General features: G+C 51.1%; 1 protein-coding gene and 1 long non-coding RNA gene across 4 annotated transcripts; one reads left to right on the top strand and one right to left on the bottom strand.

The window, feature by feature from the left end:
* Positions 1–7,422: 7,422 nt before the first annotated feature.
* LOC116464202 (AN1-type zinc finger protein 2A) lies at positions 7,423–15,713 on the bottom strand. 3 transcript variants are annotated; one of them, XM_032147489.2, is made up of 6 exons: positions 15,444–15,713; positions 14,094–14,193; positions 13,588–13,682; positions 11,919–12,050; positions 10,918–11,072; positions 9,321–9,405 (listed from the first exon to the last, which is right to left on the bottom strand). In XM_032147489.2, exons 2-6 carry the CDS (start codon positions 14,146–14,148, stop codon positions 9,348–9,350), a joined length of 495 nt encoding a protein of 164 aa, XP_032003380.1. In that variant the 5' UTR covers positions 14,149–14,193; positions 15,444–15,713; the 3' UTR covers positions 9,321–9,347. The 3 variants fall into 3 exon arrangements, with proteins under 3 accessions (XP_032003382.1, XP_032003380.1, XP_032003379.1); XM_032147488.2 differs by lacking the exon at positions 15,444–15,713 and having other exon boundaries at positions 14,094–15,307; XM_032147491.2 differs by lacking the exons at positions 10,918–11,072; positions 15,444–15,713 and having other exon boundaries at positions 7,423–9,405; positions 14,094–15,307.
* Positions 15,714–15,955: 242 nt separating this feature from the next.
* Positions 15,956–18,094, top strand: LOC131382625 (uncharacterized). Its single transcript, XR_009212189.1, has 3 exons — positions 15,956–16,105; positions 16,847–17,162; positions 17,835–18,094. It is a non-coding gene; the product is annotated as an uncharacterized LOC131382625 (long non-coding RNA).
* Positions 18,095–26,680: the final 8,586 nt, after the last annotated feature.

Below are 26,680 nucleotides of genomic sequence, written 5' to 3'. Positions count from 1 at the left end.
AAAAAAAAAAAAAAAAAAAAGTTTTATCCAATATAGGTCTTACCTATGTCCTAAGTTTATTCCTGTGTGTTTTTCTTTATTACCGTTGTAAATGGAGCTTTCCTCTTCCGTTACATCTTCTGATTATTGTTTGTGTGAATGAAGGTTTTCGATCCTCTGTGTTGGTTTTATATTCTATTATCTTAACTACGTTCTTTTATTGTTTGAGGAGGTATGCAAGTTTTATAATATTGAGTTATATCACTCACTTCCTACTTTATTGAACACTAAGTTATTGACACCTGAGATATGAAACTTTTTTTTGAGACAGAGTCTTGCTCTGTTGCCCAGGCTGGAGTGCAGTGGCACGATCTCGAGTCACTGCAGCCTCCACATCATGGGCTCAAGCAATTCTCCTGCCTCGGCCTCCTGAGAAGCTGGAACTACAGGCGCCCGCCACCACACCCGGCTAATTTTTGTATTTTTAGTAGAGACAGGATTTCACCAGGCTGGTCTCGAACTCCTGACTTCAGTGATCTGCCCGCCTCCGCCTTCCAAAGTGCTGGGATTACAGCTGTGAGCCACCGTGCCTGGCCGTTACTAGCTGTTTTAATAAGATGTAAATCATAGCTGATCAACCCAACTGGTGCAAAATACTCTTAACCATCTCCCAAGGATCTCTGGCCCTCAAATTGGATTAAGCTGGGTTTTGTCGTTTACAGCAAAGCTTAAAGTGATATCGTTTTCTCCACGTATCTTTCTTCCTACAAACTTCATCTCACACCTTGGATGCTTGTTGTCTGTTTATGCTAGATTCAGTATCTGATGCATCTCGTGTTGCCAGAACACTGCATGTGCAGCACTCAGTTCAGCTGTATTCTTGGTAGGCCATGGAAGGCCAAGACTGGTTGGGTTTCTTACACCTGAACAAGTTTAGGAATCACTGCTTCAGACAGAACTTCCAAGATTTACCGCCAAGAGACCCAGCTGTGTAGCACGATGGAAGATGGGCTTCGCTCCCGCAGAACAGGGAATCAGAGGCTGCAAGTGATGGGCAAAGCGTGGGTGCCACATAAGTCCTGGGGAACTGAGCCAATGCCCAGCCAAACAACTGGCCCAAGTCACCCCTGCAAACGATCACACTGCTCAGCACTGTGTGCGCTGACCCCAGCTCGTTGAACAGCCGATTTTATCTAGAATCTCATAAACTTTTTACCCAATTGCCATAGAAACAGTAACCTTTCTTTTTTTTTTTTTTTTTTTTGAGACGGAGTCTTTCTCTGTCCCCCAGGCTGGAGTGCAGTGGCGCGATCTCGGCTCACTGCAACCTCCACCTCCTGGGTTCACGCCATTCTCCTGCCTCAGCCTCCCGAGTAGCTGGGAATACAGGCGCCCGCCAACACGCCCGGCTAATTTTTTGTGTTTTTAGTAGAGACGGGGTTTCACCGTGTTAGCCAGGATGGTCTCGATCTCCTGACCTCGTGATCCGCCCGCCTCAGCCTCCCAAAGTGCTGGGATTACAGGCTTGAGCCACCGCGCCCGGCTAGAAACAGTAACCTTTCTAATTGCCCTCATTCTCCAGGGACTGTTTAAGTGAAACTAGGAGGGGGAAACGCTGGTCCTCTGAATGGACTGCTGTTTCATTTTTTTCTTAAGATTCACCACAGCACAACTATCTGCAAAAATAGCTTTAGTGTGGAATGAAACATCCAGAATGAAAAATTAGAGAGCTGCTCTAAAAAGTTTTTTTTTTTTTTTTTGAGACAGAGTCTCGCCCTGTCACCCAGGCTGGAGTGCAGTGGCATGATCTCAGCTCACTGCAACCTTCACCTCCCAGGTTCAAGCGATTCTCCTGCCTCAGTCTCCCGAGTAGCTGGGATTACAGGCACCTGCCACCACGCCTGGCTAAATTTTTTTGTATCTTTAGTCGAGACGGGGTTTCCACATGTTGGCCAGGCTGGTCTTGAACTCCTGACCTCGTGATCCGCCCACCTCGGCCTCCCAAAGTACTGGGATTACAGGTGTGAGCCACTGCACCCGGCCAAAAAAGGCCATTTTAAAAGGCATTTCTTGCAGCATCGATTGCAAGAAAATCTTAGCTTTTAATGTGTTCTAAGATGATGTCATAACGTAGCTCAGGAGTGTGTGCAGCCTCAACACTGTGGATGTCAGCAGAGCCTCCCCATCCCGGTGTCAGAACAATGTGAGGTAGAAATCGAAGGACAACATCCTCAAACAAAAGAAATGAAAAACAGGGCCGGGCACTCCCACCTGTAATCCCAGCACTTTGGGAGGCTGAGGTGGGAGGATCACTTGAACCCAGGAGTTAGAGACCAGCCTGGGCAACATAGCAAGACCCCACCTCTACAAAAAAAATTAAAAATTAGCAGGGCATCGTGGCATGCACCTGTAGTCCCAGCTACTTGGGAGGCTGAGGTGAGAGGATCCCTTGAGCCCAGGACGTCAGGGCTGCAATGAGCTGTGATGACACCACTGTACTCCAGCCTGGGCAACAGAGCAAGACTGTCTCTAAATAAGACAAACAAATTGAAAAACAGCAAAAAAATCTCTCTAATAGCATTCAACTAATATCTTGGCCTAAATATTCTCCTCTTTGCTTTATTCACCTTGTATAATAAACTGTGATCATAAGTTCTTAATATCATTTCAGCAAAATGAAGTAAATCAACATTTATCTGCAAAAACTTCATATGCAACCAAGCAGAAAAGTCGGACTAGTTTCCCTGTCACCGGGTTCCCCAGAACACAATGATCCTCTCAACACATCTGCAGTAGTGAAGGCCAGGCACCATGGCTCATGCCTATAAGCCCAGTACTTCGGGAGGCCAAGGTAGAAAGGTCACTTGAGGCCAGGAGTTCGAGACCAGCCTGGGCAACATAGCGAGACCATATCTCTATAAAAAAAAAATATTAAAAAAAAAAATTAGCTGGGCATGGTGGTGCACACCTGTAGTCCTAGCTACTCAGGAGGCTGAGGTGGGAGCTTCACTCACGCCTGGGAGTTCAAGGCTACAGTGCGCCATGAATGCACCACTGCACTCCAGCCTGGGTGACAGAGCAAGACTCTGTCTCCAAAGAAATACATTTACAATATTGAGCGGATGTCAAAGATCCTCATTCTTAAGCTTAGCATTTGGAAAACTACGGCAATTTCAGCCACTGACCTATTTTAGGAACTCATTTCTGAGCTGATCTTTCAAGTGCAGTCTTAGGCTTACTGCAGAGAATACATCTGGAAGGTTAATGAAGAGTACATTTAAAAATATCCCTGATCCCTTTTAACTCTGTTAACCTAGAGAAACTGAGTTAGGATTGACAGGCTAGTTATATCCGTCCTTCCTATGACGCTGGACCTAATTTCTCACCAGGACTACTGGACGCTGTCAACCCTCACTCTGACTCAAAGGCCTTTTGGGGACATCTTGTGAAAATGTTCTGATACTGCAGCCCGTACACCAGAAAGGGAAGCAGCAGCCAGGCTCCCAGGCTCCCGTCCAAGATGCCAGGCACCAGGGGCGACAGCATGGCCCTGGACCCTGCCCAGATAAAACAGTGATGCCAGCCAAAGCCCAACGCAGGCAAAGGAGAGCCCCCGAGGCAGAGGGCAAAGACACTTCCCGAGACATGCTTCCCCTGCTGTAGGCAGGTGGGGTGACGACAGGAGATGCCAGGCACGGGACTGCGAGCCTGTCCAACCCAGCGAGAGAAAACATTCAGCATCTGCAAATATCTGCTCCCGCGGCCGCACCAGCCCAGGTCCAAATCTGCTTTTGAAAAGGCAGGGCCTCAGCTGGGTGCAGTGGCTCACGCCTGTAATCCCAGCACTTTGGGAGGCTGAGGCGGGTGGATCACCAGAGGTCAGGAGTTCGAGACCAACCTGACCAACATGGTGAAACCCCATCTCTACTAAAAGATACAAAAATTAGCCAGGTGTGATGGCTGGCGCCTGTGATCCCAGCTACTTGGGAGGCTGAGACATGAAAATAGCTTGAACTCAGGAGGCGGAGGTTGCAGTGAGCTGAGATCGCGCCACTGCACTCCAGCCTTGGCAACAGAGTGAGACTCCGTCTCAGAAAAAAAAAAAAAAAAAAGAAAAGGCAGGGCCAGTGACCTCCACGGTTGATTCTGACATTCCAGCCAGCAGGGCCACGGCCGACTCACCTGCTCTCAGTGGCACTCTGGGGACACCTTCATTTCCATCAGGGAGGCTTCGGGTTCCATCAACTTTTTTTTTTTTTTTTTTTGAGAAGGGTCTCGCTCTGTCATCCAGACTGGAGTGCAGTGGCACAGTCATGGTTCACTGCAGCCTTGAGGTCCTGGGCTCAAGCGATCCTCCCACCTCTGTCTTCCGAGTTGGTGGGACTCCAGGCATGCACCACCACACCTGGCTAATTTTTGTATTTTTTGTAGAGACAGGGTTTTGCCATGTGGCCCAGGCTGGTCTTGAACTTCTGGGTTCAAGTGATCCACCCGCCTTGGCCCCCCCAAAGTTTTGGTCTTACAGGCCTGAGCCACCACGCCTGGCCTCACTCTTAAGTTTTATACTTCAGTACTCCGTCAAATCGAAGACAGAAAACCCAACACATGAACCAGGCGCCGCCTCTCCCCGCTGAGAAAATGTGCCAGGGCTGTTGGGCCTTTGGTGGGAGTGCTAAACACCACCAACAGGGACGGCACCAAGCTGACCGCCCAGTTTCAACATTTTGAGCAATCACAGTAAAACCCAAGTGAAATTCATTTTAATGTTTTATTAACCTAGCATATTCAAAATAGTATTTCAACATCTAAATATTTTTTTACTCTTCATTCCTTGGTTTTATTTGCATTTCTAGAAACATGCACACACTTCTAACTCTGCTACTAAAATTATACAGCAGTCCCTGTTTATCCTCTGGGGATCTGTTCCAAGCCTCCCAGTGGATGCCTGGACCCCACTCTACAATAAAGGCAACATGTAAACAATACCTTTAACAGTCAGATAGAGACAGATCATTTGGTATTATCTTCAAAGCCCAGTGTGTGTTGGATACTTTTTTATTTTTTTTTTGAGACACAGTCTCACTCTGTGGGCCAGGCTGGAACGCAACAGCACAATCTCGGCTCACCGCAACCTCCCCCTCCCGGGTTCAAGTGATTCTCCTGACTCCCGAGTAGCTGGGATTACAGGCGCCTGCCACCATGCCTGGCTAATTTTTGTATTTTTAGTAGAGATGGGGTTCACCATGTTGGCCAGGCTGGTCTCGAACTCCTGACCTTGTGATCTGCCTGCCTCAGCCTCCCAAAGTGCTGGGATTAGAGGCATGAACCATTGCTCCTGGCCTTGTTTTGTTTTTTTAATGAGACTGTCTTGTTCTCTGTCACCCAGGCTGGAGTGCAGTGGTGTGATCACAGCTCACTGCAGCCTTGACGTCCCCAGGCTCAGGTGATCCTCCCACCTCAGCCCCCGAAGTAACTGGGACCACATGCACGCACCATCATGTCTGGCTATTTATTGAGAGACGACGTCTTGCTACATTGCCCAGTCCTGTCTCCAACATCTGGGCTCAAGCAATCCGCCCACGTCAGCCTCCCAAGGTGCTGGGATTACAGGCATAAGCCACTGGGCCCGGCAGGATAAATCTCAATTTGGACATTAAATTATCAGAACGTTGTTTCTCAAGACTTTAAAAACATTTTTTCATTAGAACACCTGATCTGCAAATTCACAGTTCACACACCCAGGTTCCTAACATACCTAAGTTTTCCACAGACTGAACCAAATTAGTGGTTTTTAAACTTAACCACACTGAACACTGCACTGGCTGCACTTTCACTGCTCCACAGCACATGTGGCCAGAGGTGCTGGAGACGCAGGGAAGCGGCTTGTCCAAGCACAGTCCCAGACCAGACGTGTCACCCAGACAGCTCCAGGTGTAAACCTGAGTCCACGTCAGACCACAGAATCAGGGCCTCGGGGTGGGGTCTGGCACCCTCCCATAAGGAGCCCTGTGTTTTGACACAGGCTAGGGCTGGGGAACTGCCGTCCTAGGACAGACACCATGAAGTAAGCACAAAAGCAGTCACATAGCACCCACCATTAGGGATGTGCGTGGAGTGACTTACACAGAGCTTGATGGTGCGGCCTCCTCCACACCTAAGCTGTAGGGCACAGCCTGTGGCTCCCAGGCTACGAACGTGCAGAGTGCTAGGGCGCTGAATGCTGTAGGCCACTGCGGCACGGCACTGCGTTTGTGCTTCTAAACCTAGGCGTGGTGCGGTCCAGCTTGCTGGGAGGATTACGTCCCAGCGTTCTGTGAGACTGCAGGGTGACTAGCTTTTTACATTTTTTTTTTTGAGATGGAGTCTCGCTCTGTCACCCAGGCTGGAGTGCAATGGGGCATGATCTCTGCTCACTGCAACCTCTGCCTCCCGGGTTCAAGCAATCCTCCTGCCTCAGCCTCCCAAGTAGCTGGGATTACAGGCGCCCACCACCACGCCCAGCTAATTTTTGTATTTTTAGTAGGGACGGGGTTTCACCATGTTGGCCATGCTGGTCTCGAACTCCTCCAAATACCACAATGTACCCCATCAATATGTACAATTATGTCAATTATAATAAAAGCAAAAAAGTTTGTCAGATTAAAATAAAAAGATAGTGAAAATACAGCATCTTCTGCGATCGCCAACATATACGTGGTCCGTCATTGACAGAAACATCGTTCGCCTGACTGCAGGTCTGATCACTTTTGCAGAACAGAAACAGAATACAAACCCTTCCCGTTACATTTTTAGATGGTCAAACCACAAAAAAAAAAAAAAAAATGCAGTGGCTTGTGTTTTTGTGAACTGTCTCAGTGGGATGTCTGGGGGGCACAGCTGGGTGGCCAGGGCAGTTCAGATCAGGGCAGAACTTGGGGATGTTTTGTTTCACCTTATTCCCTGATACCCCCTAAGTTCCCAGGAGATCACTGCACTCTTGATGAGCACAGAGGCTGTCAGTATAAACCTAAGACCAGTATTTACGTTACCGTGTTCATCACTTCACAAAATCAGACAGTGGTGGAAAGTGTCAGGCCACGAAGGCTGCATCTGTCATCTGAGCCATGAAGGACTGTGGCCCTCACTACCCCCCTTCCCTCCCCGACATTGTTTTGGCTTTCTGCTCTTCAAACCTATAAAACCCAGTCTCCTGTAATCTCTGGCACTTGAGGAAGCCCTACTTCCTGCCATTGTGGTTTTAAGTCACTTCTGGAAGTTTCCACTGCTTCATCACTGGACAGAGCCATCTTCAACAGGTGGCATTTTGCAACTTTCTTGTTGGTGCTGAAGTCACATCCAGGTGCAAAGAAGCTCTCGGGCTGGCTGGCTGCTGCTTTTTTTTTTTTTTTTGGAGATTGAGTCCATGATCGCTGCTCACTGCAACCTCTGCCTCCCAGGTTCAAGTGATTCTCCTGCCTCAGCCTCCTGAGTAGCTGGGATTACAAGTGTGTACCACCATCACACCTGGTTGATTTTTGTTTTAGTAGAGATGGGGTTTCACCATGTTGACCAGGCTGGTCTCAAACTCCTGACTTCATGTGATCCACCTGCCTCCGCCTCCCAAAGTGCTGGGATTACAGGCATGAGCCACTGCACCTGGCTGAACTGTGCCTGTTTTAAGAAGTCGGCTGTGGCAGGGGCAAGTGGTCCAGGAAGACACACCTTCTCTCACGCAGAGTGTCCCAGCCCCTTGGAGGTCAGGAACGGGCACACAGCTGTGCCCTCAGGGAACGCGAGTAGCGCCTGTGGCCGCCGCTGGACAAGAACCCTCAGCCAGGCAGGTGGATGTCCTTCCCCCTTCTTGGCCAGAGAGCCGCATCGTTACAGAGGCGGCATGAAGAGAGCGCAAGTGAGCTGTCTGGTGTTTGCTGGTTTTGAACTCCTGACCTTAGGTGATCCACCCACTTTGCCCTCCCAAAGTGCTGGGATTACAGGTGTGAGCCACCATGCCCGGCCTAGTTTATGTATGTCAGTGGGGAAGTTTCAAGGTTTCAGGCTCTTTGCCATTAGAAGTACAGGGGTACCCGACGGCAGAAGTTACCTAGAGTGGAAATAACCCACATGGCAGTGCAGACGGGAAAGACCTAATCAGTTTACTTTCCACCAAGAATAAAGAACAGCTCTTTTCAGGTTTGTCTTGATGACGCAGAAGTGTTGATCATGTCAGAGGATCTTGGAGGGCAGAAAAGGTGTTTCAGAAACCAGCTATACGACGCTGCCGCTGCCGAGAGGTTGCGCTGGAGCGAGCTGCTTTTCTAACTTGGGGTCCCAGTCCTGTGTCCTTCATCCATCCTGATGAAGTCGCACCACCGGGGCATCGTGTCACACTGTGCAGGTACACACGGCAACCTTTCCATGCTCACCACCCAAGAGCTGCAGCACCCCACACAGAGGTAACTGCGTTCACATGAGCCGGGTGAACCAGTACCTGAGTCGCTGGGCCAGCCCGCCAGGAGCCAGGGTGAGGAAATCTCCTGGTGGCTTGGATTCAGAGGCTGTCATGGGTGAGCACCTACAGAGAGGGTGGATGAGTCAGCTCAGCCTCCATGAGCTGACCACAAGAACCCACACGGCTTCCTGCAGGTAAGTGACTACCACCGGCCTGGTCCAGGGACGGACACCGGACACCACTAGGTGCAAGTTTAGGCAGATGCAGATGTGTCTCGATTTGACCAACATTAGCATTACGAGCTGAATCATGTCCCCACAAGACATGCTGGAGCCCTAGACTCGGTACCTCAGTGTGACCGTCTGTGGAGACAGGGTTTTTCCAGAGGTCACGAGTGTGGGATCACATGACCAGCATCCTTACAAAAAGGGGAAGTCGGGACACACAGAATGCCACGTGAAGATGAAGGTGGAGATGGGGGTTGTACATCGACGAGCCCTGAGATGCTGGGGAGATGCAGCCGATGCTCCCCACAGGCCTCAGAAGGGGCCGGCCCTGCCGACATCCTGCGCCCGGACTTCCAGCCCCCAGAACTGTGAAAGAACCGATTTCTGTGGTTTGAGCCACCCAGTTTGTAGTACTTGGTGACGGCAGCAGTGGGAAATGAGAACAACTGGAATCAACTTCAGCATTCAATTTTATTATAGTCCCATTTCCCTCAACAAGATCAGCAGCCAGCGTGGGATGGTGCTCAGTGGGGCTCCACTTCCCACTAGAGTGTAAGCTGCTTCCACGCATGCTATGCTACTGCGTGTTCCGAGCCATCGCAGCCGAGTCTCTTCTCACCCGGCTTTGATGGTGGGGCGACTCCCGTGTCTGCAGCTGTGGTCCAAAGGGTGTCTGTGCTGGATACAGAAGTTGCCGTGACACTGGGCACATGTCATCTGCAGCATCTCTTTCTTCTTGCAGCCCTCTTTTGAGCAACGGTATGTAAAAATCTGAGAGAGCAAAGTGACTTCAACAAGCAATTCTTTTTTTGGAGACAGGGTCTCGCTCTGTTGCCCAGGCTGGAGTGCAGTGGCTCGATCTCGGCTCACTGCAACCTCTGCCTCCTGGACTCAAGTGATTCTCCTGCTTCAGCCTAGTACCTGGTACTACAGGCACGCACTGCCACGTCCAGCTAATTTTGTCTATTTTCATAGAAATGGGGTCTTGCCATGTTGCCCAGGCTGGTCTCAAACTCAGCCTCAAGTGATCCTCCTGCCTTGGCCTCCCAAAGTGCTAAGATTACATGTGTGAAGCCGGGCGCGGTGGCTCAAGCCTGTAATCCCAGCACTTTGGGAGGCTGAGGCGGGCGGATCACGAGGTCAGGAGATTGAGACCATCCTGGCTAACACGGTGAAACCCCGTCTCTACTAAAAACACAAAAAATTAGCCGGGCGTGTTGGTGGGCGCCTGTATTCCCAGCTACTCGGGAGGCTGAGGCAGGAGAATGGCGTGAACCCAGGAGGTGGAGGTTGCGGTGAGCCGAGATCGCGCCACTGCACTCCAGCCTGGGGGACAGAGAAAGACTCCGTCTCAAAAAAAAAAAAAGATTACATGTGTGAGCCACTGTGCCGGCCTTAATAAATTCTTTAACAGCCCCCAGTAAGAACATTCACATTTAAACTAGACACGGTTCCTGTCTGCACAGAGTACAAATGCAAAATTTCATTTGACCATCTCAGTGCAGGTAAGAAGAACACAGGGCCAGGCGCAGTGGCTCACGCCTGTCATCCCAGCACTTTGGGAAGCCAAGACAGGTGGATTGCCTGAGCTCAGGAGTTCGAGACGAGCTTGGGCAACACGGTCAAACCCCATCTCCACTAAAATATAAAAGATTAGCCAGGCATGGCAACGTGGTGCCTGTAATCCCAGCTACTCTGGAGGCTGAGGCAGCAGAGTTGCTAGAACCCGGGAGGCAGAGGCAGCAGTGAGCTGAGATCGTGCCACTGCACTCCAGCCTGGGCGACAGGGCGAGACTTTGTCCCTTTAAAAAAAAAAAAAAGCCAGCCAGCATTGAAGCTGGGGATTCCCATGAAGATGGCCCAGAGGTACTGCTGGGAGGACAACAGAGAGAGGCAGCCAGGAAGCAGGAGGGAAGGAGGCCAAGCATGAGTGACAGGCAAGCCCCACAGAGGCATGGCTCCAGGAGCTCTGGGACGGCAGAGGTTGTCCCCATCAAGGGAATATCTATCATGTCCCAGTACCCACCGGTCACTTTTTTTTTTTGGTGCCAGGGTGTAGGCAGCGATATAAATTCCTAGGAGTCAAAACTCCAAGAGGGGAAGGCAGTGAGGAGAGTGGGGAGGGTTCCAGCAGCCGGGGGTGGCCCTCCGGCCAAGGAAGGCAGGCATGGCCATGCTGAGCAACCATGCAAGAGGGACCCGTGCAGGGATGCAGCAGAACACAGACCGTGCCCACCACAAGGGCAGGAGCAGAGTGGGCCAGGAGCAGCCGGGAGGGTATACCTGTGTGGGGGCCTTGGGGCAGTGCTGGGTGAGCCCCCAGCAAGGGAAGCTGTGTCACATGGGAGAAGCGGGTGCACCAGAGAGCTGTGATGTCTCAGAGGCTTAAGAGACCTCCAGAGGCTGAGGATCCCAGGGCACAGCCACGGCAGGGAGAACTAGACAGGGCCAGAAAGCAGAGACCAGAGCAAGCTTCCGCAGAGGGTTTTGTGTGGCAGACTAAGGAACGCTGATTTTATTATGTTTGAGACTAAAAGTTACTTGGTTTATGGTAATATAATTGTAAAGTATTGAACATCATGTACTAAGATAGTTGGTAACCACCAACCAGGACCCATGACTAGGAACGGATTAAGCCTGACAGCAGCCAGTTCCCTAGAGAAGCTCCTTGAGCCGGGCGTGGTGGCTCACACCTGTAATATCTCAGCATTTTGGGAGGCTGAGGTGGGCAGATCATGAGGTCAGGAGTTCAAGACCAGCCTGGCCAACATAGTGAAACCCTGTCTCTACTAAAAATACAAAAGTTAGCTGGATGTGGTGGCATGCACCTGTAGTCCCAGCTACTCAGGAGGCTGAGACAGGAGAATCGCTTTAACCCAGGAGGCGGAGGTTGCAATGAGCCAAGACGGCACCATTCACCATTGCACTCCAGCCTGGGTGACACAGCAAGACTGTCTCAAAAAAAAAAAAAAAAAACACAACAACAACAAAACGCACATGGACAGAATGGATCCAGAAAGCCATCTCAGGAGGAAAACTAGTAAATTCCAGTCAAGAAAGACGAACCTGACCTGGGATCCCTCATATTAAAGAACATTTATAAAACTAAAAACTCAGGCCACTTGCAGTTTAGGACGCAGCGTTAGGGATAATGCAGCGTTAGGATTCTTCTTTTCTACTTTGTATATAAACTATTGGGAGTAATTTTCAGGTAGCAAACTGACTCTTCCCAAGGAAAAACCAGGCTTCCCAGATGAAGGAACTGAGGTGGGCTCTGTCCTTACCTTCTCTTTCTTCTTCCCAGGGTGAGAGTGACAGTCTCTGTCAATGTGATCGCCAACTACCACGTCTGGTATCTGGCCCTTTTTTACTGGGATGGGGGTATTACAGAGTGGGCATACCGGGACGTGAACATCCTAAAAATAACAAAGGTAAGATGGCATCTGAGACTCATACAACCTAAACTCACAGAAGTTTTAAACGAGTACTCCTGGGTGGCACACTTAAACACAAAGAGTACAAAAACCGGTCTCCCGAGCCCTCCGAGAACAAAGCATCATTGGGTCATGGATTAGCGGCAGCCGTCTCTAGTGTGGGCATCAGCTGCCCTGAGGAGTCTAGTGAAGTTTCAACGAATGGACTTCAGCCAACTGCAGAAACCAACCGGGGCCATCTCAGGCTGGCACCGCCCAGGTGAGAACAGAATCTGCCCAGATACCTCCACAGGGAGGAGATGGAGGGAAACAGGGACCACAATCGCCAATGGCCTGATCCCTTTGCGGCTTCCCCAGTGGCTTCTACGTACACGGAGCGTTGCTTGTGCCCGATGAGGCCATGTGTGCCTAGGGTGAGCTCCCAGGTACTAACGACCGTCACTGGCTGCAGGCCAAGGTTGTGGGGGCTCTGGAGGGGTGGACCACCCAGCAACTGAAGGCCCAGCAAGGCTAAAAACCTGAGCCAGGGCAGGAGTTGATGGAAAGGTCAATGAGAAAACAGGTGGCAACCGACATGAACAGCTGGCAGGTGATCACGGAATTACGGGCACGCTGTCTGCAGCCCGAGCTGAAGAGTCACAGGTGGTGGTGCTTCCTCATTTGGTCAAATGAAGCAAAGTATTAGTAAACAGTCTCCAGCCAGACCCCGCCCCATGCCGGGGCAGGACGGGTCAGTGGGAAGACACGCTGGGCAGTCTGGCTTAGTCATCTGTGCCTAGTAAACGCAGGGAATATGAGTCCCCCTCCCCACCCACCGTGATGACCTAAAAATGGCTGGAGGGCCAGACCCTGGGCAACACTGGTCAAAGCACAGAATGCTGAGTCACCCACATTACCACCACCAGCAGGGTCAAGTGGCAGAGTTCACTAAAATGACCTGTGACCCATCCAGAGACAAAGCGAACACGGGCTAGGAACCATCTGAAAAGTCAACAGAAGTCTCAAATCTCTGGATTTGGGGCAAACTCATTTCCTTAGGTCCTCTTTCAGTTTCTACTGTGTTTTCTGGGAGTCACCTAAATACGACATCAAGGCTGCAGTTATTCAAATCAATAAGCATATTTACTGCCTTCCTGATTGGCTTCCAAGTCAAATATCAAAACCCTTCTTGTATCAGGTGAAGACACAGCTATGGTGTGACGGATCAAAGGAACCAAGTATTTGAACATCTGAAGTAAGCTTGGAACATAAGGTTACAACTAAGTGACTCTACGAGTCCCTGAAAATAAGATCTCAGTTGTCTGAGAGTCATCCAACAGAATGTCCTGTGAGGGCAGAAATGCTCCTCTGTACTGCCTAACAGCAGGCACCTGAAACAAGGCTAGTGGGACTGAGAAACTGGATTTTAAAATTTAATTTTCATTGAGTTAGCCACACGTGGCTAGTCCCTAGCATACCAGCAAGACAGTGCAGCTTCAGGCAGTGAAAATGAGAATCTTTTGAACAAAGGATGAATTACCTTCTGGAATGCAAACGGACACTTATGTGCAGCGTATGCAAAATGATCTTTACAGAAATCTTGCTTACATGCATCACATTTTACTGGAAGAAAATCTGAAAAACAAAAAACAGGGAAGTGTTTTAACGACTGGGACAAAATACTTCTAGATAGTACTAAAAAGTGTTCACCTACACTAAGTGCTTTAGGCCTATGAGATGGACAGGGCCTCGAGGGCCACACATGTGAAAACAATCCCAGGGTCAGGCTGTCTTCTAGAGAGAGACCTTATGGCGTCGCAAGTATTCAAGCAGCACCCTGGATCCACCCGGCCCTGCCAGCCAGCCTGCACCCCTGCACCCCGCGTCTGGTGGATGCTAAGTGTCAAACAGAACCTGCACCAGCGCAGTTCCCAATACTGAAGAGCCAGGAAAGCCAAGACACAATTATCAGCTAATTAACAGAACAGCCAGCTTTCCCCCAACAAAATACCATTTTCTATTATTAAGTCTCTTAAAAGTACTCACCTAGCTGCTTGCAAGTTTTTTCCGAACAATGCTTCCCCAAATCAGGAAACTCCATTATGAGAACAGTGCTCAAAACGCAGATGGCAGAGTTAAGTATCACCTACAAGAGAATCAGAATAGTTAGGAGGAAAGCTGGACTGCCCTTCAGTCACCCTAATGAAAGTCAACAAACGCGCTGTGTGGGGAGCATTCCATGGAGTTTTAGTACAAATACCAGGTGTCCGCCATTCGTAGTCAACCCCATTAAGAGACACGGACTCCTTCATAGTCCTTTTAATTCCTAGTCTACGAAGCACTCCTTGAACTCGGGTTTCTATTTCAACTCACACTGTGGGGGCGAGAGCTAATTCACACAGCTGCCAGTGATGATTTCGACTTTGGTGAATTTTAAGTCACAATTTTATCCATGGAATATACTTGTTGACATAAACAAAACTCTGTTACTAGGTGCTAAATCCCATCAGTTGACTCCATTATCCAGAGGAGATTTAACTCTGTCTCTCGCCTCTCCAACTCCCTTAGGCATTGAGTCTTACTGTGAACTTACTCCTCGATGACATCAATCTGGAGTTGATCAGGGAGAAGCGCAAGCTGTTAAGTCACTATGGAAAACAGGCAGACGGCGGTGAAACTACTGCACTCGAGAGAGAGTCAAGGGGCTCACGAGGTCCCCTCCATGATGTAGTACCCACTAGCCCCTCCCAGGGCCTTTTCCTGACCTTCCCATCAGCTCTCTCCCCTCTCTTGGAGGCCTCCTAGGCTGTCGCCTGTGACCGGAACACTCTCGCCCATGGCAAACGTCTAGTCATCCCCTCCCGCCTCAGTTTAAAGCCACTCCCACCCTCCCAGTTCCCTCTGTGTTACACGCCCGCTACTCAAGGTGCCCATTAGTCCTTTCCTAGCCCTCATTCGCCCACAGCTTCGAACTACGGATCCACTGCTTTACTAATAGCTCCCGGTGCCCGACACACAGCAGGCGTTCCGAAATTGTCTTGTTCAAGGAATTCACAAGAGTTTGACGTGAATCCCTAAATGATTTTGTCCTGGACGCACAGCAGCCGTCCTAGGAAATAAACACCCTACCCTGGCAAGCCGGGCCCGCAGCAAGGAAACAGACACATCTACGTGGCTGTCGCTCCGCTGGCGGGTTAACGACCCCGTCCGACCCGGTACTACGGCCCCGATGGCAGACCCGGTCCCCAGCAGACAGCCGGACCCCCAGCAGCCTGACCCCCAACAAGCAGCCGGACTCCTAGCAGACAGGCCGAACCCCCGAGCAGCCTGACCTCAAGGCAGGCCCGATCCCCGGCAGACCCTGTCCCTGAGGAAAGCGCAATCCCGACCCCGTACCTGGCTCTCGTCGGGGACCCAGGCAGCTGCAGTGAATAGCAGAAGATGGAAGAGACGTAAACGCAGGTGTCCTCCTCTGTAGTCGGTTCCGGGTAGCTAAGCAGAAAGAACCTAGACACTGGCACCGAGACGCCGTCGGAGACACACCCACATCCACAGCGGAACGCAACATCTCGCCGCCCGCGGCCTACGGCCATTTATCTGCAGCCCCCGGATCTGAGAGCCGTCTCGGCCTTGGGGTTTCCGGGCGCGCCCCGACGACGTCACCCGCAGACCGGCCAATCCCGCCAGGCCGCGGCCCAGTGGCGCCGGCGCGCCCCGAAGACGTCACCAGCCATCCGGCCAATCCCGCCGCGCCGCGCTCCGCAGGCCCGCCCACTCCTCGCCCCTCCGCTTCCCTTGTGGAAGCGTCCGCTCGCTTCTCGCAGGCGGGGCGCTTGCTGAGTCACAGTGTGGCGGTTCCGCGCCGGCGCAGTCGGGTGGGCGAGGCGCCGGAAGCTGAGTCAGGGCTGTGGCCGGGGTCCTGCGGGGCAGGAGCGCGAGGCCGGCCTGAGGGAGGAGGCCTAGCGACCCATCCGGCGCCTCCCGCCCCGCGCACCGGCCCACGGCCGCGCATCCTGCGGGTCCCAGGAGGCCTCCATCTCAAAACAACGTGTTTTTAGGTAATTTCAAACTTAGGGAAAAGGTTCAAGAATAATACCGAAAATGTCAGTGTCCCCAGCACCTAGATCCCCCAGTTAAACCCTTTCCCATTTCACCGCGCTGCCCCCCGCCCCCTGGACGGTTATGTGGCCGCGTGGGGTTGACTCTGCCCAGGGCCGCGGTCACTGCACAGAACGCCCTGCACGTAAGGGGCTCCGCCTGGGGAAGACCCCGTCCCGGCTGGGCAGGAGAAGGCCTTGGGCCCAGGACATGGAGACCAGCCTGGGCAACATAGCGAGACCCCATCTCTGCAGAAATAAAATATTAGCTGGACAGTGCACATTGGCTCACGTCTGTAATCCCGGCACTTTGGGAGGCCGAGGTAGGAGGATGGCCTGAGGTCAGTCACTCACATGTCCGTGCGAAGAGACCACCAAACAGGCTTTGTGTGAGCAACAAGGCTGTTTATTTCACCTGGGTGCAGGCCGGCTGAGTCGGAAAAGAGAGTCAGCAAAGGGTGATGGGATTATCGTTAGTTCTTACAGGTTTTGGGATAGACGGTGGAGTTAGGAACAATGTTTTTCAGGCAGGGGGTGGATCTCACAAAGTACATTCTCAGGGGTGGGGAGAATTACAAAGAACCTTCTTAAGGGTGGAGGAGATTACAAAGTACATTGATCAGTTAGGGTAGGGCAGAAACAAATTACGAGGGTGGAATGTCATCATTTAAGGCTATTTTCACTTCTTTTGTGGATCCTCAGTTGCTTCAGGCCATCTGGATGTATATGTGCAGGTCACTAGGGATATGATGGCTTAGCTTGGGCTCAGAGGCCTGACAGGAGTTCAAGACCAGCCTGGCGACCATGATGAAACCCTGTCTCTACAAAAATAAGAAATGAACGCGGCATAGTGGCATGCACCTGCAGTCCCAGCCTCGGGAGGTGGAGGCATTAGTCGGCTGTGAATGCGCCCTGCACTAGAGCCTGGGCGGCAGAGCAGACCCTCCCTCAAACCCAAAAAGCGTCGTGCCAACCAGACCAGATGGTCGCCTAATCAATAGAGACTACACCCAATCAGGTAAGGTCAGACGCAACCAGGCATGCTCTTTTTTGTTGTTTTGTTTTTTGTTTGTTTGTTTTGAGGTGGAGTTTCGCTTTTGTTGCCTAGGCTGGAGTGCAGTGATGTGATCTTGGCTCACCGCAACCACCACCTCCTGGGTTCAAGCTATTCTTCTGCCTCAGCCTCCCAAGTAGCTGGGATTACAGGCATGCACCACCACGCCCGGCTAATTTGTATTTTTAGTAGAGACAGGGTTTCTCCATGTTGGTTGGGCTGGTCTGGAACTCCCAACCTCAGGTGATCCGCCCACCTCAGCCTCCCAAAGTACTGGGATTACAGGCGTGAGCCACCACGCCCAGCTTGTTGTTTTTCTTTAGACAGGGTCTTCCTCTGTGGCTCAGGCTGAAGGGCACTGGGATGATCACAGCTCACTGCAGCCTCCACTTCCCAGGCTCAAGCCATCCTTCTTCCTCAGGCTCCTGAGTAGCAGGAGCTACAGGCGTGCGCCATCATGCCTGGCTAATTTTTGTATTTTTTGTAGATACAGGGTTTTGCTATGTTGCCCAGGCTGGTCTTGAGCTCCTGACCTCAGGTGATCCCTCTGCCTCGGCTTCCTAAAGCGCTGGGATTACAGAACGTGAGCCACTGTGCCTGGCTTATTGTACAGTCTTTACTCTTGGTTTTCACCAGAGAACTCAAGGGCTGTGAAAAGAGCAGGACCTCACCAGCTGCACGGCGGTGGTGACCGGCTCCATCTTGCTGTCCCTCCCAATCACACAACATCTCCCCTTGAGGGCTCTGCCCAGGCCCGGACTCCCACCTTTCAAGATGTCTGGATCAGCGCAGGACCTCCTTCGTGGCCACATCGCTCTCCTTGGACTGGTTTGTTAACCCTGTTTTACCCACATTTTCTTTTTTCTTTCTTTCTTTTTTTTTTTTTTCTGAGATGGAGTTTCATTCTGTTGCCCAGGCTGGAGTGCAATGACTCGGTCTTGGCTCATTGCAACCTCTGCCTTGCAGGTTCAAGTGATTCTCCCACCTCAGCCTCCCAAGTAGGATTACAGGTATACACAACCACACCCAGCTAATTTTTTTGTATTTTAGGAAGAGATGGGGTTTCACCATGTTAGCCAGGCTGGTCAGGTGATCCACCCACCTTGGCCTCCCAAAGTGCTGGGATTACAGGCGTGAGGCACTGTGCCCGGCCTACCCCCCATTTCTCTTGATGTAAGTGCTGCTTTGATATGGACATTTTAATCCATAATCTATAACATTTATGTATTAAGTTTACTGCTATCTATGGTTTGCAGTGTCGACTCACCTGTGGAGTGGCCTGAGCCTGAATGCCCGGGGCTGTGGCTACCGAGTGAATGGGTTGTGCTAAGGGGAATTGCCACCTTGGGAAGCCTGTGTAGTTATATGGCTTTTCTGATTAAGTATCAATAAAAGTCTGACCTTGTGAGAAAACAAACGTGAGTGGCCCTGCTTATGTTTCACCTTGCGTTGCTCAGTGATAGTTCTGCAAAGTCGCAGCAAACATGGAATCATGTAATTATCGTGAGTGTTGGTGAGTAACACCCCTAGGCACTGGCTTCCGGGGAAATACAGAGTCAGGTTCCTCCGAGCCGCCGGCCACAGCCTTTTTGTTAAGCAGTTCATCGTTAACCTTGTTGTACGTGTCTCTTTCTCTCAAGGTTCCTTATTTAATAATGTCTAGTTGATTCATTAACATGGAATTCATGGCCAGTACCTCTGTCACTCATGCCTGACTGAAGTTTCTCCGCACATCTTTTTCTCCCTTAGGCACATGACAGCCTTCTTGCAATCAAGAAACTTCGTGTGGCCAGGAGCAGTGGCTCACGCATATAATCCCAGCACTTGGGGAGGCCGAGGCGGGTGGATCACCTGAGGTCAGGAGTTTGAGACCAGCCTGACCAATATGGTGAAACTCCATCTCTAGTAAAAATACAGACATCAGCCGGGCATGGCGGTGCACACCTGTAATCCCAGCTACTCTGGAGGCTGAGGCAGGAGAATCTCGGGGGTGGAGGTTGCAGTGAGCCAAGATCGCCCCACTGCACTCCAGCCTGGGCGACAGTAAGACTCCATCTCAAAACAAAACAAAAAAACAAAAAAATGAGCCAGGTGTGGTGGGGGGGTGCCTGGAATCCCAGCTGCTCAGGGTGTTGAAGCAGAAGAATCGCTTGAACCTGGGAGGTGGAAGTTGCAGTGAGCTGAGATCGCACCACTGTACTCCAAGCTGGTTGACAGAGCGAGGCTCTGTCTCAAAAAAAGAAAAGAAACAATGCTAAGGTCGATCTCCTCAGACCCCATTCCGTTTGTTGTTGTTGTTGTTGTTGAGACGGAGTCTCGCTCTGTCACCCAGGCTGGAGTACAGTGGTGCGATCTCAGCTCACTGCAACCTCTGCCTCCCGGGTTCTAGCGATTCTCCTGCCTCAGCCTCCTGCAGATTTTACAAACAATGTCCACAATGTCTCTTTTCCTTTCTGCTCCAGGATCCCATCCACTATCACAGTTTCAGCTTCCCCCAAGCTGGAATATGTCTTTGCAGACTCCCATCCTTATTAAAGGGCAAAGATTTCTCATACACGTAGGATGGGTCATATATTCTTGGCGGGACTGCAGAGAAGGTGCCGTGTCCTGGGTCCTCACGTCGGGGCACAGGCTTCCAGCCGATTCTATCTGGGTTACGTTTATCTCAATTCCCTGGTGGTATTGGTGTCTGCTGGGTTTTGCCAGGATGAAGACACCCTGTTTTCATTTGTAAATTGATTCGTATTTTCCAGGGAGACGTTCTGAGATTACAGCATTGTCTTAGTCAAGGTGCTGCAGAGGGACAGAACTAATAGGATATATGTACGTATGAAAGAAAGTTTATGAAGAACTGGCTCACACCATCACAAGGCAAAGTCCCATGACAGGCTGTCGTCTGCAAGCTGAGGAGCGAGGAAGCCAGCAGCGACTCAGCCGGAGTCCAACAGCCTCAAACAGGGAAGCCGACAGTTCAGGCTTCAGTCTGTGGCCAAATGCCCACAGCCGCCGGAAAGCTACTGGTGTAAGTCCCAGAGTCCAAAGGCCAAAGAACCTGGAGTGCGATGTCCAAGGGCAGGAGGAATGGACAGAAGCATCCAGCATGGGGTAAAGACGAAAGCCAGAAGACTCAGCAAGCCAGCTTACCTACCTTCTTCTGCCTGCCTTGTTCTAGCCACGCTGGCAGCCGATGGGAGGGTGCCCACCCCCACTGAGGGTGGGTCTTCCTCTCCTAATCCACTGACTCAAATGTCAGTCTCTCTGGGAGCACCCTCACACCGGAAACAATACCAGCCATCTAGCCACCCTTCAGTTCACCATCGCAACCATTGTCTTATTCATGAAACCTCTGCAGACCCACCTTAACATCCATCGCTGACTTCTACCTGAAGCCCTCTGATTGTTGCCCGGTGGTGCTTTTTAAAATAATTTCCGTAGTTTCTTCTACACCTTTAGTTGGCATTCTACTGTAAAGGAGAGATTTTATTTTATTTCTTATTCATTTATTTGTTAGTTTATTTTTTATTTTTTATTTTTTTTATTTTTTTTATTTTTGAGATGGAGTCTTTCTCTGTCCCCCAGGCTGGAGTGCAGTGGTGCGATCTCGGCTCACCGCAACCTCCACCTCCTGGGCTCACGCCATTCTCCTGCCTCAGCCTCCCGAGTAGCTGGGACTACAGGCGCCCGCCAACACGCCTGGCTAATTTTTTGTGTTTTTAGTAGAGACGGGGTTTCACCGTGTTAGCCAGGATGGTCTCGATCTCCTGACCTCGTGATCCGCCTGCCTCAGCCTCCCAAAGTGCTGGGATTACAGGCTTGAGCCACCGCGCCCGGCTTTATTTGTTAGTTTATAGTCACCACCATATGGATGCAGATTTCTGTCTTATTCACTGGGGAGTATTCTACTGCAGTCATGATTTATTTTGATGTTCACATCATCCCAGATTTGGTGAGTGAGCGCCCCTTCACGCTGGCTCGAGTGCTGACGTGTCCCCGTCCTTCTCTGCAACTTTCCTTACCTCCTGGCATCAGATATTCCAGGCTCATTTGTTCTCTCCCTGCTCCAACCCTGTCATCAGCCATCTCCCCGAGGACGTTGGTTCCTTTATGGAAGATGGCATTTAGAAGCCAGGATTTGGGCTGAGCACTGTGGCTCACGCTTGTAATCCCAGCACTTTGGGAGGCCGAAGTGGGCGGATCGCTGCAGGCCAAGACTCTTGAGACCAGCCTGGCTAACATGGTGAAACCCTTTCCGGTCTCTACTACAAATAAAAATTAGCTGGGTGTGTTGGCGTGTGCCTGTAATCCCAGCTACTCAGGAGGCTGAGGCACCAGAATCTCTTGAACCCGGGAGGCCGAGGTTGCAGTGAGCCAAGATTGCACCACTGCACTACAGCTTTGGTGACAGAGCGAGACACTGTCTCAAAAAGGATAATAATAATTTAAAAAACAGCAGGATTTGGGTGAGCGGTGTGCTTATTGCTTCTGGACTCTCAGTGGACAGAGGCTAGGAACATAAGATGTATGCGCCTGTGTATATACACACGTCTATAGCTATGTCTATATCGTATACATGTGTGTTTCCAAAAACCAAATCCATAACCATACCTTCAGTTTCAGTCCAACACCTCCGGGCTCTTTCTAGCTTCTACCTTTCACGATTGTGAATACCTTCTCCGGCAGTGAGAAACCTGGCTCCTTTGTCCTCAGTGGATTTTCTTATTTGCTCAATTTTTTTGTTTTGTTTTGTTTTTGAGACAGAGTCTTGCTCTGTCACCCAGGCTGCAGTGCAGTGGCATGATCTCGGCTCACCGCAACCTCTGCCTCCCGGGTTCAAGCGATCCTCCTGCGTCGGCATCCCGAGTAGCCGGGATTACAGGCACGTGCCACCAGGCCCGGCTAATTTTTGTATTTTTAGTAGAAACGGGGTTTCACCATGTTGGTCAGGCTGATCTCGAACTCCTGACCTCGTGATCTGCCCGCCTCGGCCTCCCGAAATGCTGGGATTACAGGCGTGAGCCACTGCACTTGGCCAAGTCAGAATTTTAAATTTCTTCTTTTTTGTAATTAATTGAACACCTGCATTCAAAGAAACAGAGTACCACCACGCGTAAGTAAGGTGGCCCCGGCGTACCTAAGTTTCTCAGCATATCAAGCTTAGGGGCTGCTTTTTACGTGAAGTACTCCTAAGACAGCATCTGATAGTTGCCTTGTGGTCAGCAGGGAAGAAGGGCCTTGTAATAGCATGACTCTGCAGGGAGGCGGGCAGCTCTCATGGCCTTAGTTTGCAGACCTTGAGATGTCCATTAGAAAGCAGGAGATCGTGGCTGGGTGCGGTGGCTCACGCCTGTAATCCTAGCATTTTGGGAGGCCGAGGCGGGCAGATCACGAGGTCGGGAGATTGAGACCATTCTGGCTAACACGGTGAAACCCCGTCGCTACTAAAAATACAAAAACTTAGCCGGGCGTGGTGGCGGGCGCCTGTAGTCCCAGCTACTCAGGAGGCTGAGGCAGGAGAATGATGTGAACCCAGGAGGTGGAGCTTGCAGTGAGCCGAGATTGCGCCACTGCACTCCAGCCTAGGTGACAGAGCGAGACTTCGTCTCAAAAAAAAAAAAAAAAAAAAGAGGTCGCAGCGTCTCCAGTAACACATCAACTCCGCAACAAGGGGCCACAGTGTTCCTCGCCAACGGGTCCCTGCTACAATCCCTATTTTACATAAGGGGAAACTGAGGCACGGAGGGGGTAAGAAACAGAGAAGTCAGAATTCAAACCCGGACGACGCCTGTTAGTTTTTTGGGACTACGGGGTAAGCCACTGCACCTGGCCATGCCTGTTAGTTTTGTAACTCCAGCATTCCTGTCTCTCCTGCATTTGTTAATAGCACCAGTCCTTTGTGGTGGGGTTTTTTTTTGAGACAGGGTCTTCCTCTATCGCCCAGGAGTGCAATGGTGTGATCTTGGCTCACTGCAACTTCCACCTCCCAGGTTCAAGCAATTCTCCTGCCTCAGCCTCCCGAGTAGCTGGGATTACAAGCGCCCACCACATCCAGCTAATTTTTGTGTTTTTAGTAGAGACAGGGTTTTGCCATGTTGGCCAGGCTGGTCTCGAACTCCTGGCCTCAAAAGATCCAACCACCTCGGCCTCCCAAAGTGCTGGGGTTACAGGTGTGAGCCACTGCGCCCAGCTTTCTTTCTTTCTTTCTTTTTTTTTTAATACAGATTGGGTCTTGCTATGTTGACCAGGCTGGTCTAGAACTCCTGGCCTCAAGCGATTTTCCCCCCTTGGCCTCCCAAGGTGCTGAGATAACAGGCATGAGCCACTGTGCCCGGCCAGGACCACCCCTTCAGAGTGCTACGTCTCCCCCATTTTATGTGGCTCTGGGGGGTCATCCCTCAGTGTCCACTTACGATGACAGTGACGTTATGTCCTGCTTTTCCCAGAAGAGTCCCAGGTTATATTGACTGTTCTAGCAGAATTATTCAGAGCACCCCGTTTTCAGTCTCAAAAATGTCTCCATTAGCGTCATGTGAAGTCACCCTAAACGAGGTCAAGAAAACCATCCAGGCTGGGCGTGGTGGCTCACGCCTGTAATCCCAGCACTGTGGGAGGCTGAGGCAGGTAGATCACTTGAGGTCAGGAGTTCAAGACCAGCCTGGCCAACATAGTGAAACCTCAGCTCTACTAAAAATACAAAAATCAGTCAGGTGTGGTGGTGGCACCTGTAATCCCAGCTACTTGGGAGGCTGAGGCATGAGAATCGCTTGAACCCGGGAAGCAGAGGTTGCAGTGAGACCAGATCATGCCACAGCACTCCAGCCTGGGGAAGAGTGAGACTGTATCTCAAAAACAAACAAACAAAAAAACCCCTCCGAGTTCATGCGTGGATTCTGATGCAGACTCGGGAGGGAGACCCTCAGGTGCTGCCCATGAGTAGCTGCATTGACGGTAGCTGCTTCCTGGCTACCCTGAGGGGCTGCTCTGCAGTCAGGAGGGAGGGCCGGCTCTCAGGGAAAGGCATCAAGGACCACACGTGAGTTCCTGGATCCGGGCACGTCTAAAATCTAGGAGCCCAGAAACTCCCATTTTCACAGAACCTATTTTGAGTTAGGTTCTTGCCACACACAATCAGAAGTCCTGGCCGACACACAACTTTGGCTTCAGCAGTCTCCCTGGGTGTCCCCACCCCATCCCATTCCCTGTGTTCAAAGGCACTTGGGGCCTTCCTCCACTGTGAAACTCCCAGACGCGCCAGCGCAGCTTCTTCAGGTGTGCGCTGGGAAATTTTCACTCCCTGAATTTCAAAAATGATGGCAGTCTCTGCCTCACACCCTCATAAATGCAACGTTTACACTTACTGTCCAGTTGTTTCAGGACGTGGGTTTTCTTTTCTTTGCTTTTTTTTTTTTTTTTTGAGACAAGAGTTTCACTTTTGTCCCCCAGGCTGGAGTGCAGTGGCGCGATCTCAGCTCATCACAATCTCCACCTCCCAGGTTCAAGCGATTCTCCTGCCTCAGCCTCCCGAGTAGCTGGGACTACAGGCACTGCCACCACACCTGGCTAATTTTTGTATTTTTAGTAGAGACAGGGTTTTACCATGTTGGCCAGGCTGGTTTGGAACTCCTGACCTCAGGTGATCCACTCACCTCGGCCTCCCAATGTGCTGGGATTACAGGCGTGAGCCACTGCGCCCGGCCCTTTTTTCTCTCTGAGAACAACACAGTAAGCTCCGGGGAAGAAACAGGACCCAGCTTCATCTTTTCTTGAGGCCTAACAGGGCTTTGCACTTCTTCAAATATTTGCTGAGGCTGTGAATTATAAATGCAAAGATAGAATCTACTGTGTCCAATCCACTGCGTCCAAGCAGAAGAGAGGGTGCCGTGGGGAGCGGGCAGTGGGGAGTCACTTGTCTGCCAGGCTGGACGGGTGAACACATTCGTCATCTTTAGGCATGCAAGCTTCTCCTGCCTCTATCCGGCCTTTCTTCAGCCCATTTCCCCCGACTTCTGCCTCTATCTCTGGGATGTCCTGAAGGCGTACGGGCCTCCCACCTGCTAAGTCCAACAGACACTTCAGCCTGGCTCTCACCAGCCATGGCAGGTTGCCCTCCTACCTCTTGACAACATGCCCTTCCTCCGCTGCAGAGACACCTTCTCTCCTTATTTTCCTCCCACGTTAATAATGACCACACTCACGCTATGTCATCGTGGTATTTCTTTTTCTTTTTTTTTTTTTTGAGACGGAGTCTCCTCTGCCGCCCAGGCTGGAGTGCAGTGGCACGATCTCGGCTCACTGCAAGCTCCGCCTCCCGGGTTCACACCATTCTCCTGCCTCAGCCTCCCAAGTAGCTGGGACTACAGGCGCCCGCCACCACGCCCGGCTAATTTTTTGTATTTTTAGTAGAGAGGGGGCTTCACCATGTTAGCCAGGATGGTCTCGATCTCCTGACCTTGTGATCCGCCCGCCTCGGCCTCCCAAAGTGCTGGGATTATAGGCGTGAGCCACCGCGCCCTGCCCACTCATGGTATTTCTGCATCAGAAATGCCACCCTTGGGCCGGGCACCATGCCTCATGCCTGTAATCCCCGCACTTTGGGAGGCCGAGCCGGGTGGATCCCTTGCGACCAGGAGTTCAAGAACGGCCTGGACAACATAGGAAGACCCTGTCTCTACAAAAAGAAACAGTTTTTAAGTCATCCCTGATTTTACAATGCTACTCTGATCTGAGCCCCTGTGGCCTCGGGATCCCCAGGCGTCTGTTCCCGAGAACGCGGAGCGGAGAGAGAGCCTAGACCTGCACGGAATACCAACGCGCAAAGTCGAGAGTTGTTTCTACTTTGTTCTGTTTCCTGAGGGGTTCTGAATAAGTAACGCCCACCCCATTCCTCCTCCGTGCAGCCGTGTTCCCTCCTGGCCACAGCCCCCTTGCTACCCCTCCAATCTCCGCCCGGCACCCTGGCAGCTCCCCCTGGCGGCAGCAGCGGGTCTTTGTGGAGCCAGCCCTGCCGCTGTTGGCCGCTGGGTTTGTCCCTTATTTTAATGGATGCGCGCTGGCTAGGACTGCAACATTGTTTCTTTCTTCCACAAATTTTAGTTTGAAACAGACAGGAAGTTAACTTCCCCTCTGGCTGCCACACCTGCTGGTGGCGTGGACTGCGGCCCTTAGGCTGTTCCTTACTCGATTTAACCCTGGGAGACATCGGAGCCTTCCCAGCCGGGCTGTAGGGAGCCGTTGAAGACCTGGTTCACACGAGATCCTTTGCGGGGTGCAGCTGGGGAAAGCATGATTTTAGCTTGTAAGCTGCATGGAGAATGCAAATGTGTGTGTGTGTGTGTGTGTGTGTGTGTGTGTATACTTTTTTTCAGTGCTCTGTAAGATGCACCAATCAGCACTGTGTAAAATGCACCAATCAGCGCTGTGTAAAATGCACCAATCAGTGCTCTGTAAAATGCACCAATCAGCACTCTGTAAAATGCACCAATCAG

The sequence above is a fragment of the Hylobates moloch genome, unplaced genomic scaffold (genome assembly GCF_009828535.3).
Source record: "Hylobates moloch isolate HMO894 unplaced genomic scaffold, HMol_V3 SCAFFOLD_270, whole genome shotgun sequence".
NCBI lineage: Eukaryota > Metazoa > Chordata > Mammalia > Primates > Hylobatidae > Hylobates > Hylobates moloch.
This window is presented reverse-complemented; position numbering and strand designations above follow the sequence as displayed.

What these genes read in the sequence shown, in the direction of transcription:
- LOC116464202 (XM_032147489.2), bottom strand. Translation starts at nt 14,148, where the DNA reads ATGGAGTTTCCTGATTTGGGGAAGCATTGTTCGGAAAAAACTTGCAAG. An exon ending in AAAAACTTGCAAGCAGCTAG is followed by an intron (nt 13,683 to 14,093) that starts GTGAGTACTTTT and finishes TTTGTTTTTCAG; the next exon opens with ATTTTCTTCCAGTAAAATGT. An exon ending in GTCCGTTTGCATTCCAGAAG is followed by an intron (nt 12,051 to 13,587) that starts GTAATTCATCCT and finishes TGTTATTTTTAG; the next exon opens with GATGTTCACGTCCCGGTATG.